General features: G+C 38.6%; 2 protein-coding genes across 3 annotated transcripts in view; both read left to right on the top strand.

The window, feature by feature from the left end:
• The first annotated feature begins 405 nt into the window (after positions 1-405).
• gpx4b (glutathione peroxidase 4b) lies at positions 406-6,628 on the top strand. Its single transcript, XM_036556599.1, has 7 exons — positions 406-508; positions 2,592-2,686; positions 3,455-3,599; positions 4,880-5,031; positions 5,814-5,838; positions 5,948-6,007; positions 6,399-6,628. The coding sequence occupies exons 1-7, from the start codon at positions 443-445 to the stop codon at positions 6,429-6,431; spliced, it is 576 nt and encodes a 191-aa protein (XP_036412492.1). The 5' UTR covers positions 406-442; the 3' UTR covers positions 6,432-6,628.
• A 2,070-nt stretch (positions 6,629-8,698) lies between these two features.
• Positions 8,699-18,949, top strand: part of pip5k1cb (phosphatidylinositol-4-phosphate 5-kinase, type I, gamma b) — a 71,174-nt gene continuing 60,923 nt past the window's right edge. For both annotated transcript variants that reach the window (XM_036556395.1, XM_036556396.1), the window contains exon 1: positions 8,699-8,961. In XM_036556395.1, the coding sequence (XP_036412288.1) occupies positions 8,874-8,961 (88 nt within the window). In that variant the 5' untranslated portion in view covers positions 8,699-8,873. The remainder of the gene's footprint in view (positions 8,962-18,949) is intronic.

The raw sequence follows: 18,949 nt of genomic DNA, 5'->3' as shown, positions 1-18,949 counted from the left end.
AACATCACGGAAATACAATTATTGAAAAATGGTAAACATTTCAGGGAAGATACGGAGATTTTGATGAGTTTAAAGTAAAAGAAGAAATCATGTTTAACTGAAACCCCACTTTGTTTGTTAATGCAATGTTAATGCAATGAACTTACTTAGTACAAGCTCCTCCCAAGTATGTCTAAAAGCATAATAATGTTATTTAACGCGGGATCATACATTCTTGAGTGGGATGGAGGAATATCACATACCTTATATTACTCCTATGTATACCAGATCCTGTATTATTATCTTTTGTTAAGTGATTAAAAGCTCGATCTTATTTATGTATTATGGTCAGAATGGAACGGTTATTCCGGTTGTGGGTGGAGTTTCCAGCTCGTGTTCTCTGATTTCATTGGCTTAAAAGGAGAGTAGAGGCGGAGCTTATTTGGTGGTTTATCCGATCAAAATGCGGTTAGTTCGTCAAGCGCTGCTGTTCGGGGTGCTCGGGGGGAGAAGCTTAACCAGAGCCATGGTAAGAGACCGGAATGTTGACATACTGTTTTAGTCTCGTTTTGTCGCTTTACGTTTAGATTTAAAATGCAAGGACGACTGGAAGGACGACATGTCGAGTGTGAGAGGTGTGTTCGTTGTGGAAATGCTCGCTGGTGTTCCTGTTAATTCATTCCGATGCGGATGAGCATGGGCGTTAGCTTAGCTTAGCTAGCCTGCGCAGTCAGCAGAGCTCTCCTGGGACTAGGCTGACTGTTTTCCTGTACCTGACGACCTCGTCTGTTTAGTATTGTAGCTTCCTGTCTGTAATTATATCTGTGTTTGTTTAAAGATGCTACATGGCTCAGTTTATCATGTTAAGTCCAGTTTGAGTGTTTATTAGCTTAGCACTGAAGCTACTTAACGCTAGCTAAGCTTATTCCATAAACCAAGTGTGGTCTGGTAGCTAAAGAATTAAAGGCGAATACTGTTTACGCTCATGGTGGCCTAGTAAACCGCACTGTGTCACTGTAATTAATTTTGTGGTTAGTTATTATTTCTCAAAATTAGTAAACTCAAGTGGTGAAGTCATTCTTTGGTTGATTCATTTGAGCTAACGGCCAGCTACTTTTCTTGGAACAAGTTCACAGGGTTAAAGGGGAACGCCACCGACTTTTCATAAACATTATTAAACATTATTAAACGATTAGAATGTATACGAAGCTGTTCATAGGTTTGGTGCAAAATGCTCCGTTCTAGAGAAACTTGCAGAGTCAGAATTGCTCACAGTGGTGGTGACAGGAACTAGATGTCTGACGAGTTGAATGCCTCTGAAAGCTGCCTCACAGTTATTACACGAAATGGTTATGAATGCTGCCTGGTGTCTTTATGTTTTGTGATAAAGTTGTGGCTTATAATGTATTTAAGTCCATTTATTTTAAATCATTCACAGCAGAGAGGTACATGCAGGGCGTTGTAAGGCAAAATAGTCCCCAAAGAAAAGTTATGTTTTTAGATTTATGACTATTTTACCATCATTAACATTACATAGAAAAACTCAGACATATGTAGGTTCAGTCTGTAAGTTTCTCTACAGTGAACTGCTTCACATCAAACCACTCTAAATGACTCTGTTTACATCTCACGGAATTATTCAGAAATTTTAGGAAAAAAAATGGTGGAATTCCCCTTTACAGTTTATTATTGCTTGCAAATAAATTGTATTATTTTGTGTACTGGACATATGTCATCACTGAGCTGTCACTTTTTCCTAATGTAACATTTAGTATTCTGTAATGTCACTCTGAGGAATGTAGTTTTGTCAAGTTGTGATCAATCTCTCTTGAATTATTGAGGGAATGAATTTAGTCTATATTTAAGTCTATACTTTATTTGAAAACTGCAGTAGGATGGAGGTTGTGTTTGAAATGGAAATGCAGCCCATTTGACTTGCTGGACTACACATTTTTAGTAAAGCAAAGTCAAATTTAGGGTTGGGCAAAATGACATACAGAACATCATGCTAATTGAAAATATTTACCACCATATATGACAGTCTGAATAGTGTTGTGTGGCTTCACTATTCAGGATCCTCCTCAGTTGTTTGTTCACTAGGCAAGATTATGGATTACAGTGAAATCTGTTTAGCTTTAACCATGCAGGTTATCTTAATCTGTCACAACAACCACATTAAGCCCCTTTGCCTTAGCTCTAGCATTATCAAAAGATCTTGTCTTCAAACACAGTAAATATATATTTATTTACAATTACCTATTTGTTTGACAGTTGTATGCCAAGCACTTGTATGTAAGAGCTAATACAAATCAATTCTACTTCCATATCTCACTTTGTCGTATTAGTTTTGAGTGCATGTCAACATGTACATTGTTATGACAAGATAGACACAAATGAGGTCTGTAAATGTTAATCCACCAGTGGAGATTTTGCTGTGTTGACACTAGAAACTGCAGCTTATTTTTTCTTCAGATTGTGCAAAAAGCTGAAGTAGTGAGTCACCAATTACGCCACTTCACTTTCTTTCTCGGTCTATAGATGTTTCTTATTTTGAGTCTTTGGTGTGTTCTTTGTGATCTTTACCCCGATTGCCTTTCCCTTCCTCACTGCAGTGTGCGCAGGCCGACGACTGGAAAAGCGCTAAGTCTATTTATGAGTTCTCTGCAAAAGACATTGATGGAAATGAGGTGTCTTTGGAAAAATACAGGTGAGGAAAGAATTCTTTTTTTTTCCCATTTAAAAAAAAAACTTTTAGCAGTATTATCTTCAGTGTGGTGCAGAGAAGATCACCACAGTATATCAGTTATAGTATATGAGCTCCAAACCCATAAATCCAAAAATTAAACTCAAAATATCATGATGGAATTTATCAGAACATTATATACCACCATATTGCCCTCCCTTCACAGTTCACAGCATAATCTGTATATTAAGCGCAGTGAGCTTAAGATATGTTAAAGAAATTGATTGCTTACATAGCAGTGACACTGCTGGATTTGACAGCCATCATGCTAGTCACCATACAACAATACAATACAATATGATAAACTGCATTGCTGTAAACTACAATGTTAATGTTTTGTTGATTTTTTTCTATGTGAAGAGAGAACACACTTCTGCATTTTGTAATGCACAAGTACTGTTTATTTGCTGATTGCAGAATATTGGGGGAAAAATAATTTTTTTATATTTATACTTTGTGTTATTATTTTCCAATGTGTTAGAAGTTGCACACTAAAATTTGCAGTAAAATACCATAGCTTTGTTTGTTCCCTGGAGAGGATGCGTTAACTTATTTTCAGTTAGAAGATCAACAAAACGTAATTTGACGATGATACATCCTTATTTATGTAATGTAACGTTGTGATTAAAGTATTCTTTATATCTTATATAAAAATGTGCAGTGTCGTGATATAATATTTTTGCCATATTGTCCACTCCTGCCCCTAATTGCTCTTGATCTCTCTATCTCCAGAGGCTTTGTCTGCATCATCACAAATGTAGCCTCTAAATGAGGAAAAACCCCTGTAAACTACACTCAGTTTGCGGCCATGCACGCCACGTACACTGAGAAAGGTTTACGCATCCTGGGTTTCCCCTGCAACCAGTTTGGAAAGCAGGTATAGTATAAACCAAATGGACCAAGTATAGACCTAATACAAACACTGAACCTTGTCAAAGTCATTCTGATGCCATTTTGGATGTTACGGGCATTCTGGGAGCCCTCTGTTCCAGCTTTTGTTAAATCATTCATCATTTTTCACACTCATCTGTCTCTGCTGCATCTGTAGCATATGATTTGATTACCACAGAGAATATTTTGGTGCATTTCACTGTATGATCAGAACAAAACTTTGACTCAAATCACATTTATAAATGAAGCCAATGGGCAGATGCTTCAGCTTCTGTTACAAGGATGTACAAATGTGCGAAGGCACCTGCCCATTGGCCTCCATAAGTATGTTGTGAGTGACTGAGTTGTTGTTGTAGGTAGTAATCAACTGTATGCTACAGGTAAAAAGGATTTTTAGGATAGATGGGAACACATAAAAACAAATTTGAATTAATCTGCAAAGTTACTGTATGGCAGAGAACTCTCCTTTCTTACTTACTCTTATGTCCTGCTCAAAATGAGATATCTCAAAATAATGACATAACCTCCCAGAATAATGACGTATTATTCTGAGATAATATCTCATTATCCTGAGAGGCTGTTATCTCAAAGTAACATCTTAGTATCTCACAATAATGAGATAGTATTTAAATTTTTTGACTTAGTATCGCAAAATAATGGTATAGCAATTCACTTAATAGCAAAAAAGTAATAATTAGGTGCTGGATTTTTTTTTATTTTGAGTGGCAGGAATGGGCTTCCATAGATAACATAATAAGCGAAAAAAGGAGCGTAAATTTTCCAACATGCAAGTGGTTTTAAAAGGATTTTCAATTAAAAATCACCATTGATATTGCACAGTAGTCAAAGGCTTGGCTTAGTGGTTAGAGAATTAACCCATGGAGTAGCTGTTTACTACATACAAATCAAGTTCGTCTGCTCTTATCTGTACACTGTAATTAGGTCGGAGGTCAAAGTGAGGTAGAAAATGCATCATAATCTCTTCTTGCTACCTTTTATCCACTTGCAGAAAAGGGGTTTCCAAAGCTGTGATGCAAAATAAGTAAACCATTAAACTGCAGCCATAAAAATCTTAATGATGCCTTAAATCACTTTTGCTGGAATGTGCACAGCTCTTACATACAGAAATAGTACTATCTCTGTCATACTGAAGCTGCAGATGATAATGTACTATTTCTAGTATGTGCCAGAGAGTCCTTTACCATCAGATAGATCAGCTGTTGCATAAATAAAATGGACTCACATTGTGTTGTTATCTTCTTTTAGGAACCTGGTACAGAGGCAGAGATTAAGGAGTTTGCAAAAGGTTACAATGCAGAGTTTGACCTCTTCAGTAAGATCGACGTGAACGGGGATAGTGCCCACCCGCTCTGGAAGTGGTTGAAGGAACAGCCAAAGGGGAAAGGCACTCTGGGAAAGTAAGTTGTATTTTTATATGAATTCTGCTTTCATTAGTTATAGAATCCCTCTCGATGACTGGAAAACTCAAAGGGCTCACATAATGGAAAACCAATTTTTTAAAAGTTCAGTTTCATGGAGTATGTTTCAATGTACTATTCATTTCCTATGCAGTCCATATATTGAAAATGATTTACAAAAACAATGTTTTAAATTCCATGTTTTTGTGATGTCATGAAAACCACTACTTTTATATCCACATATTCAGCCTACAGCAGTTCAGCTACGCCCATTTATGTTGAAGTTGTAAGGAGTCTGCATTTTGAATGAGGCACAATACAGAAGCAGCCGATCAGAACAGAGATTATATATAAATCTCAAAGGCACTCTAACAAAAACAGCCTGTTTAACTTTACTGGAAACAGAGAGGTTGGAAAATGTAAAAAGTGAAGCAAGACTTTTTGGTACATAAACTCACACTGTCATCATAATTGACCTGAGGTAAAAAAATAAATAGTGAAAATGAAAATGTACTGTATGACTGCTTTATTGCATTTGTATTGTATTGTAAATTTCCAACAAATGTTTGCTACCTCTGTGTTGCATTTTTTTCTGAAATGATTTACACTGCTTCTCTCTCTCTCTCTCTCTCTCTCTTTTTATTTTTTTATTTTTTTATTTTATTATTTTTATTTTTTTCTTCTTTCTCTGTCTCTCTCTCTCTCTTTCTCTCTCTCTCTCTCTCTCTCTCTCTCTCTCTCTCTCTCTCTCTCTCTCTCTCTCTCTAATGCTCTGTTTTTAGCAACATCAAATGGAACTTTACCAAGGTAAATCTTTTCAAAATGCACAAATCAGAGTAATCATTAAGTGTCAAAAGCATGTGAATGATTCACATTCATTAACTCTAAATTTCTGTTCTTTTTATTTATTTTGTAGTTTCTCATTGACAAAGAGGGCCAGGTCGTGAAGAGGTATGGACCAATGGATGATCCAAGTGTAAGTTTACTTATCTAAATACGGAAATGAAGATGTTTCTTGTACATGCTTAAAAATAGAGGTCCCATTTTGGTTCTTGGCTTGGATGTACAGTCCTAGGAATAAACCTTTTAATTAATATTTGAACATTTACATTCTGTGGAGCTTCTTTTCAGCGATAGAAAGGGTATTTTATTTACACTCTCCAATCTGGATTTTTTTTTAAAGAACCATCCACTGAAAGCTTCTTTAGTGAACCAAATGTGGTTCTTCACTGACATTGCTCCAAAGAACTCTTTTTTGTACTTTTTTATTTTTAGAAGTTTATATGAAAACAGGAACATTTTTACATTTTCTTCAGGTGCTGCTTTTCTTGTAAATTTAATCCTGTATTTGTTTTCATCAAATACAGGTCGTTGAAAAGGATCTGCCAAAATACCTGTAACTAGTCTGGACTGATCCACCGTCCGTCCCCATTGTCTAACAGTCTTCCTGACCCCCCTGCATTTCTGTGAAAAGCTGGGTACTCTGAGGTCTTTTTCCAGAATAATGATGGCCTCTCCCCAAACCTGCATGCAGGTAGGAATGGCCTGATGACCCTTGGCGTGCATACCTCCCTCTGGGAAGACCCGGCAATACCCAGGCATCTTGGCAGAGTGCAGGCTTAGTGTATTCATCCCTACACTATCTACTGATGTCCTCAGTCAAGTACTTAAATGTTCACTTTTTAGTAATAACAATAATAAATAAAGTGAAATTTGCACTTGGTGTGGTTGTTTTGTCTGTATGTCTTTGTGGGGTGGGTACTTAAGACAGAGAATGGTTAACAAAACCTGTTCTTATTTTCCAACACTAGGGCTTTCCTTAAGGCAGGCACTTGTGAAAACGTGGTAAAATGTTACCAACATTGTTGTTGTTTTTTTTGTTTTTTTTCTTTCTGAACATTTTGTCTCATCTCTGAATTGAACGGTTTATTTACAGATATATTTTTACTGAAGAATTCATGAAAGAGTTCAAAAAACTTTTTGCACAAACATTTACTGACGGAGTTCAGCAAATTCCAAATTACGGTTTCTTTTAGAAGTGGTCTTAGCGTCCAAGAGTTTTCTGTTCCTGACCAAGCACAAGGAAAAGTGTCAGAACTGTTGTTTGGGGTAATTATTTACAGATGCGTCAAGGGCGGCGCGGTGGCGCAGTGGGTAGTGCTGTCGCCTCACAGCAAGAACGGCCTGGGTTCGGTTCCCGGCCGGGCGACCAGGGTCATTTCTGTGTGGAGTTTGCCTGTTCTCCCCGTGTCTGCGTGGGTTTCCTCCGGGTACTCCGGTTTCCTCCCACAGTCCAAAAACATGCAGTCAGGCTGATTGGACATGCTGAATTGCCCCTAGGTGTGAGTGTGTGACTGTGTATGTCTGTCTGTCTGCCCTGCGATGGACTGGCGACCTGTCCAGGGTGTATCCTGCCTTCCGCCCAATGAGAGCTGGGATAGGCTCCAGCACCCCACCGCGACCCAGAAGGATAAACGGTTTAGATGATGTATGTATGTATATGTATGTACAGATGCGTTGTACAGATAGAGATTAGCCTTAACAATGCTGGAGTGTCCCTTTAATGTTAGCACATTTAATGAGGCCGTACTCTGCAGTTAGGGACTCTCTCGCTAGGGCGCAGTATTGTGCTACTTTTAAATGAGCTGCAATATTTTGTGCAGTATTTCACACAGTTAATCATGTTTTTTAAAAAAGTATCTTTTAATAATTAATTGATCCACTATTTGGTGTCATCTGTATTTATACAGCATCCAACATATATGCATAAAAGTGAGTTCCACGATTTTTGAATTTATAACAAAAGCTTTTATAATTCGGATCCGTGACTCGTTCAAGTGATAAAAATCATATGAAAATAGAAATTATGTTTTCCTCCCCGTTTATCTGGTAATTTGGGCTTGACGTCACGTGAAAGCTCACACTGTCATGAAATCGCCAAGCCAGCCGCGTGACGTGGTCGCGGGGTTCTACGGCGTTAGTGAGGGGAAAACTGAATCACTTTAGTGAGCCGATTCAGTCGAATCAAAAGCCTAATGTAAAAGAATCAGTCGACACTTTTCTCTTAATCATCCAGAAAACGTTAACTGGGAAATCTTGCTTTGTGAAATGCTCCCTTTAAATTAACAAGGCCCTGATATTAGGGCATTGTTAGATATAAGCATATCTTATTAGATATAATATTCGTAACTGTATACTGTCATTGAGGGCGCTTCAGACGTCTGGTTCCTATCACCACCACTGTGAACAATTCTGACCAGGGGAATTACGGAAAACAGTCAACAGTCATGTCAAACCACTCTGAATAACTTAGTTTACATTTCAACCATTTAATTATTCAGAGATTTAAAAAAAATGCCTCTATAAAGGCCTCTATAAGCTACATCATAAAGATATAAAGCTCTCTACAAGGCACCATTTCACATCAAACCACTCGGAATAACTTTGTTTACATCTCAGAACTGAATTATACAGAAAACAAAGTGTGTAATTCCCCTTTAAATAGTCAGAGAGCGGCTACTGTTGGGAGTTGTATTAGAAACATTCAAATAACAAGTTCGATTCATTTGGGACTTGGAATCGGTTCAATCGAGTTACTGAAAAGAAGCAGTTCGAGAGAGCCGGTTTCTTCCCAAACTGATTCGTTCAGGTTCGTTCATTGCTCTTCGACATCCGCGGCGAGTGCAGGCGGCCAACGGACGGTGGCGAAACGGAGACGGAGGACTGACGTGCAAATATGTAGGCTTAAAATCAGAAATACAACTCAAGGCCGCCAATGACGAGAGCTCGGGTCCCGCCTGGTTCTTCACTGTAACCGCGAAGCCCCTGTTCATCCGGAGCTGATGGAGGCCGGGGGGAGCTCATCTTCAGCCGGGGCCGCTGGCTCAGAGGAGACGGAGACTGTCATTGGAGTAGGATACGGCATGGAAGGTGCGTGCTAGGGGGTGTATTTTTTGTATTTTCCCCACTGTCACTGAGCAGGTTTGCTTCAGTGCAGTCTACTTACGAGGCTGAAGTTCCTATTCGCCAGCTTCTTGTTAGAATTCTCCCGTTCCACCTTAAATGGTGCAGCAGGTACAATTTGAGGCGCCAGAACGAAACTGCTGCACTATTTAAGGTGGAACGGGAGAATTGGAATAAGAAGCTGACTTCAGCTTCGTGCTCCTCTTTCAAACGATGCTTGAAGAATGCAGGATTTGACCATATAGGCTGTGAATGCAACATTATAAGAAATGTTACACCATAGCAAATCTGCTGGAAAAGCTAGCGAACACTAAATTCCTATGTCCTATGATATCCTCTGTGTTTATGTCTCCTGTGGGAGATTAGCATGTGTCCAAAACCAAGACCGTCCAAACTTCAAGACAGCTCGGTTATTTTTCAAACAGCTGAAGTGTCACATAGTCCAAAAATATCACATTTTCTTTGGTGAAAAGCCTACTGACATGGCTAGTGTGGGCTGAAGGACACTTGCCTTACAGGAGTGTCCTTGGCAGAAACACTGAAAGCAGTAACATCGCGATTAGATAAGCAGTGCAGTTTTGGTTCAGACTGTTAGAGAGCTGCAGTTTTCCCCCTCACTGAAGCCCTGTGTTGACAGCTGCGAGCTTCTTCCTGCAGTATCCCCCTGGGGGTGTAAGTCCTAGACGGGTGAGGGGGTCTCTCTCAGGTCCTGTGCTTCCCTGGGGCTTGTGCCATGCTGTGTGGTTTTGCAGCAGACTCTGCCTGTGCTGATCCCAGGGCCCTGCTGGGAAAAGGCTGATAAACCTGGTTTGTAGTCAGGGTTTTCTGCAGAGCAGGTCTGTTTGTGATGAGGCACCATGTGTGGCAGCAGCGTGTGTCTTTATGTGATACAGAGATGTGTGTGTGAGTACTGGGATTGTCACAATGCCAGGATTTTGGCTTTGTAGTATCACGATGCTCAATACAAAAATTAAACAAAAAAAGAAAAGTACACATTTGTGATCACCTTAAAACCTTCTGTCTGTTGGATTTATCCCAGAAAATGTCTGTAATTTTCAAATCATCTCAAAACCTTTAAAATGTTAAATAAATCCAGTATGTAAGTGAATCATTTAAAGATGACCTCCTTGATCAAGTTCTGGAGGGAAGGTTAGCTGGTGTGAGAGACGATATGTACTGAATAAAGCCATCCATCAAATCAGTAAATTGCAATATCCAGGAGTATCCAGCTCTTTATCCACTCAGTAACAATTAAAGATTGTACGATACCACTTTGTCTTTTCCGATACAGATATCGAAACCTTGAGTCGATATTTCTTCTGTAAAAAAGATGTTTTTAATTGAGGTGCTTCCCTTAAGATGTGCATCTCAAAGTAGGCTATCCTGCTCGAAGTACTTAATCATGGTACTACTATAACGGGAAGAAGTACACACCTGACATCACATTACATTGGGGGTGGGTGATATGGAAAAAATATTATCTCACAATAGTTCAAGAAACTTTCATGATGCACAATATGCATCAAGATATTTAGTTTTTCTGACATTGAATAAGTTGGAACAGACAAAATAGAGCCTGTAGTGCCACATATAAAAATATAATAACAATATTAATGATAATAATAAGAAGAATAAACAACCTACAACTACAATGACTGTTATTGAATGTTTTACAAACTGCACTGCACTAAATCCAATTAAACAGTCCTAATTATGCTCACTTTGTAAAGAAATGTAGTTAATCAGTGTTCTTTAAGTACTGACGATATCCACAATATGCTCCTAAAAGCGTACTGTGAAATAATATGTCACAATAATGAAATAATGTTATCATGTTGCCCCTCTACATCACATCACATAAAGTGTGTGAGTGAGTGCTGTCTCAGGATAGATTTGTTACAGGATTGAATCAGATTCATTCTTTATCCCATCCAGCATTTTATGCTAATATTGGCCTGATATTGATGCACATCGATACCGATATGCCTTGACTATTCACAACACATTCATGTCCTTAAATACACAGTATCACACTATAATGCCTATGTGAAATGTATGAAATGTAGACAGGTGAAAACAAATAAAAATGCTGGCTGGCCCATGTTCTGTAGGCTCTACAGATCGCTGGACGAGTGATGAGTTTTCAAATGACTAATTTGATTAGTAGGTGATCGAAAGTCTTTAGTGTGATTCTCACTTGCTGTGCCTTGACTGAACTGTTGTTCTGTTGTTCTCTGCTGAATCTCACTCTATCTTCACGGCATTTAGGCATGCGTGATATGATATACTGGATTGGTAACGGCAATGGAAACTGACAGTGCCAGTGTTCCAGTGCATGAATCATGGACTGATCAAACAATTTCATACATCACGATTGTGTGCCGTTTTTTTTTGCAAGTGCTAGATAATAGTCTACTCCACAGTCGACAATAGGCTCAGACCTTATTACTGTTGTGTTCCTTTTTAGGATGCACCGATGTGGTTATTGTGGGCCAATGCTGATATCTGATAATTTTCATGTACATATTTGCTGATATGGACACATAAAAAATTATAAAATGTAGAAATTGGGATTAAATGCACCTGTATTACACTTACGTACCATGTTTTGTACGAGCTTACAAATGCAGTAATATGATAGTTTAGCACAGTAGCCCAGCATGGCCTACACATTCTGCTCTTCCACAGAACAATAAATACGTCATCAAGATTTGGTTTGAAATATCGGTCAAATCTAAACATCTGTCCAATGCCAATTTTTGCTTCTTTAGCCGAATATCTATTGATGACGATATAAATCAGATATTATTACACTTCTTACTTTTATGAATTTGTTTTGTTCTCTTTTTAGTTGATATGTATGATGATATGTAGACACAAACACGTTACTTCATACATCAAGGAATGATCCAAGGCAGTTCCACACAATGAAGTATATAGATTTTAGACTGAAGAACCCAAGAGCACTTGTACTGGATCGGTGCTCGGTATCAGCCGATATTCTCAGTTCAGCTAATGAAATTGAGAGAGAAAAAAATGGGGTCAGTTCATCCCTAACAGCATCACAGAGTATACAGGCAAGCAAAAGTGGGCTCCAACAAATTAGTTGTAATTATCAGTTGTAATTCCAATATCGAGTCAATGATAATAATAATTCAGTTTTCCCATTTATGGGCGAATAATATAGGCTCCTAATATGCTATGCATCCCTATTCTATACTGTAGTTTATAACCTCTGCTTTGGTGCTAATCAGTCTTGGTCTCCTGGTCACATCTCCTGACTGAAAGTTCAGACAGGCTCAATGGTCTGCAGCAGAGCAGGGCAGCATTACAATAGATAGAGCTGAAGTTGTGTTCTCAAAACTGGGAGTCAAACTTGATTTCATATGCCGGACAGCTCGGCCTTGGTCACAGGAATGCTCTTACGGGTCAGTGCTGAATTTGGTATACCACATCCCTCGGCCTGTTAGTCATGCTTCTTATACAAAAGGGAATGACATTCTGTATTTGAGCGTAGATGAAAGCTGTGTGATATAAGCCTGCCCTCAGGGAAGCTTTTCAGTGTAGTCTATTTGGGATGGGCTCTACTCTATTATAAAAAGTAGCATAGCTCAGAAAATGAGGATGTAGTTACCTGCAGTATAATGAACTGACCTGTCAATGCTGCGTCCTCAAATGTATTCTCTCGCTTTAGCGTGCTTTACAGAACGTTGGCAAACAATTCTGCTTTCAACTGTCCCAATACGTAAATTATTCAGATTAGATTGCTACATCAATTTTAAGTCACAAATGCTGCTGAGCTAGTCCAGGCTTGGCGTCCTGGTGGGGCATGGACAGACTCGGTTCGACCTGAGAAGACGACAAGCCAGAGAGGTATGAGAAGATTATGATTTGCTTAAAGCTACACTGTGTAAGTTTTGGGAATTTGGAGACCTCTCTGGTGGAAATCTGTAATTGCATGCAACATGCGGAAAAACAATTTGTAACATTGGTTGTGCTTCGGACCCCTTTACCTGAGCGGAGGAATCTGATGATTTGGAGTGCCTTAAAAGAGTGATGAAAGAGAACTCAGTCACAACTAGGTGAAGAACATGTCTTCTGATTATGTGAATTGAATGAATTATGTGATTATGTGAGTGAATTGTCTACTACTGTCATCTTTATCAGTATAATGTTGATTTTTTTGGGCCCTTTCATTCAAAAGAGGATTTGTCATGAAAAACAGCTCTAGACCATTATCCATGCTCCACCACCCCTTATTGTTGGCACCATGTATTCTGGTACATAGCGTTCTCCTGGCATCTGCGCAACCCAGATTTTCATCAGACTGGCAGATAGTGAAGCGAAATTCATGACTCCAGAGAACACATTTGCACTGCTCCAGAGCCCAGTGGTGGCTTTACACCACCCCAACCATCACTTGGCATTGCACATAGTGACCTTAGGCTTGTGTACAGCTGCTCAGCCATGGAAAACCATTTCATGAAGCTCCTAAAAATATTTTATTTGATTATATTTATTCAAAAAATTACTGGCAGAATGGCCACTAGGGGTCCTACAGCAAGAAGTTCATTCAGTTATGTGTTTTTTTACCTACTTACAAAATAAATAGAATCTAAATTGAAAACATCTTAAAAACTAAGTGGTGCAAGCCATTTTCTTTTTTAGAAAGAGTGGAATTTTTTCTATAAAGCTTGTACAGCCCGCAGCAGTAGCCTTGAAAAAACACAATTGTGGCCGGAGCCTGGATACATCAAGAGAGGCAGTAGGCTATGCACAAGCATGTGGTTGTACAATAAATGTTTGTTAGGGAAACTTTCAGTTAAGGCTTTTGTAGATAAGCTAATGCACAGATGTATGAAAGCCGTTGTTCAAATGTGATCATGCTTATTGGTCCACTTTGGGTGAAGTGATTAATTGTGCCGTGTGCATTGATCCTTTCAAAATGTTCCCATTGATTGTTCTGACAAATCCTGGGTGTTAACACAGCCTGGAAAATCATTGTTTTGCCAGAGTTCACTGTGTTTATGTGTTCTAAATACCCATAATCACCGGTCATAATAATCACAATTTTGTTGCTGTCATGGGGCTCTAGTTTAGAAGTTAGCTGTTGGCCTTTTTTCATTGTTGAAGGTAACATGAACTGTGTGTGTGTGTGTGTGTGTTTTGGCTCAACTCCTTTTGCCTGACTGTTAAACCAGCATGCTGATACCTGCATGGAGCTTTACAGCTACAAACAAACGCACACTCACACCTCCATGCCTTTCCAGCTATTCATGAGGTCAGTGAGTTGGGGTGAAGTCCAGGTGAAGAAGTGCATAGCTGCTTCAGCCTCTTAGTGTATGATATAAAATTACACATTTTTATGTTTTATTTTTTACGCCAATGTTTCCATTTTATTTTATACCATCAGGAACAAAAGCTCTCAACTGGACTGGTAAACGTCCAGTGCTTGGCACAGTTGCGGTATTCTCTGAGACACAGCTGTTGTACCTTCAGGCAGGGGTACTAGCAGTGAGCGATGTGACCATATGTTATCATTATTGTGATAAATTACCTCACTAAACGTCTATAGTGTATCATCAGTACCTGTAGAACCCTGAGCAGCTGAATCATGAAAAAGACAGATTTAAACCACTTGTAAAATAATGATTGACACAGCTCTCAATAAATCACTCCCTAGAAATAGTAGCAAAAATATTTTGATTTTCGAATATTCTGTCGAATTTCATCTTGAACACTTAAATATATATCAGAATATGGCAAGTGCTAGATATGTTTCACTAATAATAAATAATTATATATAATAAATAATTATTTTATCTTACCATTGTTTGTTATTACTATTAAATTGATGATGATGATTATTATTATTATTATTATTAATGAAACTTGTTTATTGCATGGTTATTGAAGAACGCTGATGAACAGTTATTGTCTTTGCAAGTAGCATAAAATGCTGTTCATAAGGATCCTGCCCAATCGGCGGTGATCAGATTTCAGTTCGTATGATAATAGGCCAGTGCCAGTACCACGATCCTCTCATTCGTGTTCAGTTTAACCGTTTGCCGTGGACAATAACCATGATAAATGATTAAACTGGAGTTTTTTCTTCTGGTAAATTTGTGACAGTCCCTAACACTAAAGCAGACACAGTAGCAAACTCAGTTGTAGCTCATGAGTTGAAGCTCAATCTTTGACAAACAGAAGAACATAATAAAAGTGCAGTTCAGTGAAAGTTGTGGTTGTAGTTTATTGTCATATTTAATTTGGCCATACAAACTTTACCCTCTGAGGCCTTGGTGTTTGTGGTGTCTTGGTATCTGAGGCCGTTTTACCTGATGTCAGATTGTACAAGAGCAGAGACCCGAGACCTGAGACCCGAAGCTGTTTTGTCTGATGTTTGAAACCTGATCTCTGAGGATGTCCTAAAATGAACACTGTAATGCAGGTGTTTTTTTGTGTGATATCTCCCTGCTGCAAGGGCACACACTTTTTGCCGTCATTGGGGACTGTTACCATGGTAACTCGGTCACCGGGCAAAGGCCCTCATGCCAGAAAATGTGCATATTTTGAATTCTCATAGTGCTCTCTCTTAGCACCTGATGGGCATTTATCTTTTATCTATTTTTTACCACATTTTTTATTTAATTTTTTATTAAGGCTTTAATATACCTAGTAGTTCCAGTAGAGTTTTTTGGAGTCTTTGAAAGGCTATGCATGATTTATTGCTGTTCTAATTACTTGATTAATCGTTGAAATAATCAGTGATCTATTTGGTTACTAATATAATCGATAGCGACAGCTCTGGTTGTATGTCTTTATTTCTTCTAATAGTTTTCTTAGCCTAGTCCTGCTGAAAAAACAAGTCAGAGTGAAAATAACTGTGACCATTAGTCAACCCTACCTTCCTCCGCGGGGACAGTAAGTTTCAGCTGGATAATATTGAACTGTTAAGTGGTTAGTAACTTTATCTAAATTAAATATCTTTCACCACTTAACCCTGCTGAGCTTTTCGGAGAGAAATCCCACGCTAGGCTAATTTACATAGCATATCACAGAGGAGAAATGACTTGGCACTGGAGGACTTAAAAGACTGAAATGCGGTCTCTGCTGCAGGCGTTTTCCCGCAGGGATTCTTTCATGAAAGTGTGCCGCTCTGCATTCTCTCCATTACTGAAAGCGCAGGAAGTTAAAAAGTAGTGTTAATGGTGTGATGTAATGGTAGATTAGCGCGCGGTGTGAGATCTTGTCACGAGAGGATTGAAGAGACTCATTAAAAGTCCGCTGTAAATTTGACTCTGCAAGTGTAAAGGAATCTTATGTTGTTTTCTGTGCTGCTGCTTATGTAAGCGTGTGGACCGCTGTGGAAAGAGGCTGTTACGTCACGTGGGGTCTCACATAGCAGCGATGGTGGTGTCCTGCTGCGTGTTAGCTCACAAGAAACTGAGTGACAAAACACGTTTGGACTGATGGGGACCATGCACGCTCAACACAAGAGTTCTACACTGTCTCCTCTTTCACCTCTTTCTGTTTACTTCTTTGCTCCTCTAGATTCAATAAATGCTCCTTAATTCTGATTTTTCTGCTCACATCTGGTCTGTCTCTGCCTTGATAGTTCACGTTCATGTTTGTAAGTGACTTGCATCTGCCTTCATTGTGGAGGAACCTGCATGGGCACATCCTAATCAATAGCATAACGTAAATGATCCACATCTGAAACAGCTCTCAGCTGTTCATAAGTAGAGGAGAATATGAAAAAAGGATAAAGTGTGGTGCTCATGTCACTTAATTTCCATATATGGACTGTATAGACTAGGGATGTGTATTCTGACTAATTTTGATATTCCAGTATCTGGAAGAGTTCATGTAGGAGTATTCAGTTATTCAGTTATTATATGTATATATATATATTTGGGGTGTAAGAAAATACCGATACACTTGAGTATTGCAATATTATGTTTTGTGATACTGTATTGATTCTCAAAAAGATGGTATCTATTTTCAATTACAAGTTTACATGCAAAGTTTCGTGGCAGACCATGGTTCATTGTGTGTGTTTAAACCCCTGACTGCTAGATGGCAGTGTTGTGATCTATCTTCAGCCATTAGACTCCTACACTCATAAACAAGTAGCATAAGGGCACACCGCTAACACTAGCAAACCTAGCTGACTAGTAACACCAGAGAACTTGTTGAGTGAACACTAGAGGGCGCCCCAGAGCGAGTCCAAAATGAATGGGCTAAGATGGAGCATTTGAGCAAAATCATAGTTTATAAATGCTTAAACATTTTTAATATAAAAGAATACATTTATTTCCTGAACCGTGAATAGCATAAAACATTTTGAATGCATCAACACCACTATTATATTTCTAAGAGCTTTTGAACTTGAGTTATAGGAGTTTAAAACAGCGACTCATGTATAGCCATGACATCAGTGAGCGTGAACAGCCAATGAGCTCCTCTGCTCGCCGGCCAATCAGCACTCAGTAGCAGTAATGCTAGCGTCCTGCTGCCCGAAACCTGCTTGCTGTAGAAAAAGGGAAATATACAGGTAAGTTTTAATTTAAGAAAAAAAAAACATCCTTCTACTTTCTAAATTTAAAGGAAAGTTCTTGGCAAGTGATTAGAAACTATTTTAACTTTTCATTTTTAGCCGTTTAGTTCCATTTACTCCCATTCATTGTGGACTCGCTCGTGGGTGTGTTTTGAAGTCATGTTTTGATATAACGGAGGAAATAGGAAGATGCCAAGCTCCTTGTAAACTGGCTCTGGTAACGCTACCACCAGTGGCTGAATCTGAAAGACTTTTTGTCCTACCTATTGAGCTAGCATGCGTATATCATTACTGTGATATTTATGTTAATTAACCCTTCTTTCAAGTCTATTGCACATTATTTTGTATTGTCCAGCTTAAAGGAGAGATTAAATGAGGCTCAAGTAGGTTCCTATTTGCCAATTTATTATTTAAATTTTCCCGTTTGACCTTAAATGGTGCATGGAATGGGACAATTTGAACAAGAAGGTTGCGAATAGGAAGTTTACTTCAGCTTTGTGTGACCATGGTTTTATCTAGGAAGCTACCTATATTTATGCCCTACGGTAGGGCATTTCGACAAGGCAGCACAATGTGTCAGAACAAAGCTTCCGTAATATGGTGAATACAGTTGAGCCTTGTTACACCAAACCCTCCTGACAGCACATCACTGACACACTGTGCCCGAGAGGTAAAAATGAACTTTTTAATTTTTACTGATATAGGCAAATATTAATTCATTTGTTCAGACTGCACAAAAATTAGTGCTATGATGTTGGACGTTACAGGGACTGTGATAAATGCAATGGCACTACTACTCTGATTGCATAAAAATTTAACTTTTTCTTTTACACAGTTTTTATGCATATGGTGTTTTGTTTTTATACTATGACAGTTTGCCTATCACAATATATTGAATCGTAATGAATGTTGAATGTATCGTATCGTCAAGTTGTTGCCAATACACAGCTATATATATATATATATATATATATATATATATATATATATATATATATATATGTATATACATACACTATAAACACACTTGCACACAAAAAAGTTGCATTCGCATAAATATTTACATAAGATTAGATTAGGAAATCTCTCTCTCTCTCTCACTCTCTCTAATAGCAGTGTTCTGGTGGCATTGCGGTGAATCAGTATCTGCCTCAGAGCAGATCAGAGTGTTTCCACCGTATTCAGTCTGCATGCTGCAGCACATGATGCGCCTGCAGCACCAACACAACCTTCACTATGCTGTTAATGTCTGTGCTTTAGTGTGCCATCAGCACGTGCAGACTGCAGCCTACTGCAGCTGAAACCAATAGCACAAAACAAATTTACACAGTCTTCCTCCTTACCCTGACTGTGGTCAATCAACCAAGACATGTTCGTTGTCGGATGTTTGCTTCT

This window comes from Colossoma macropomum, unplaced genomic scaffold, assembly GCF_904425465.1.
Source record: "Colossoma macropomum unplaced genomic scaffold, Colossoma_macropomum, whole genome shotgun sequence".
NCBI lineage: Eukaryota > Metazoa > Chordata > Actinopteri > Characiformes > Serrasalmidae > Colossoma > Colossoma macropomum.
Note: the sequence above shows the minus strand (reverse complement) of the source record. Positions and strands in the feature narration are given on the sequence as shown.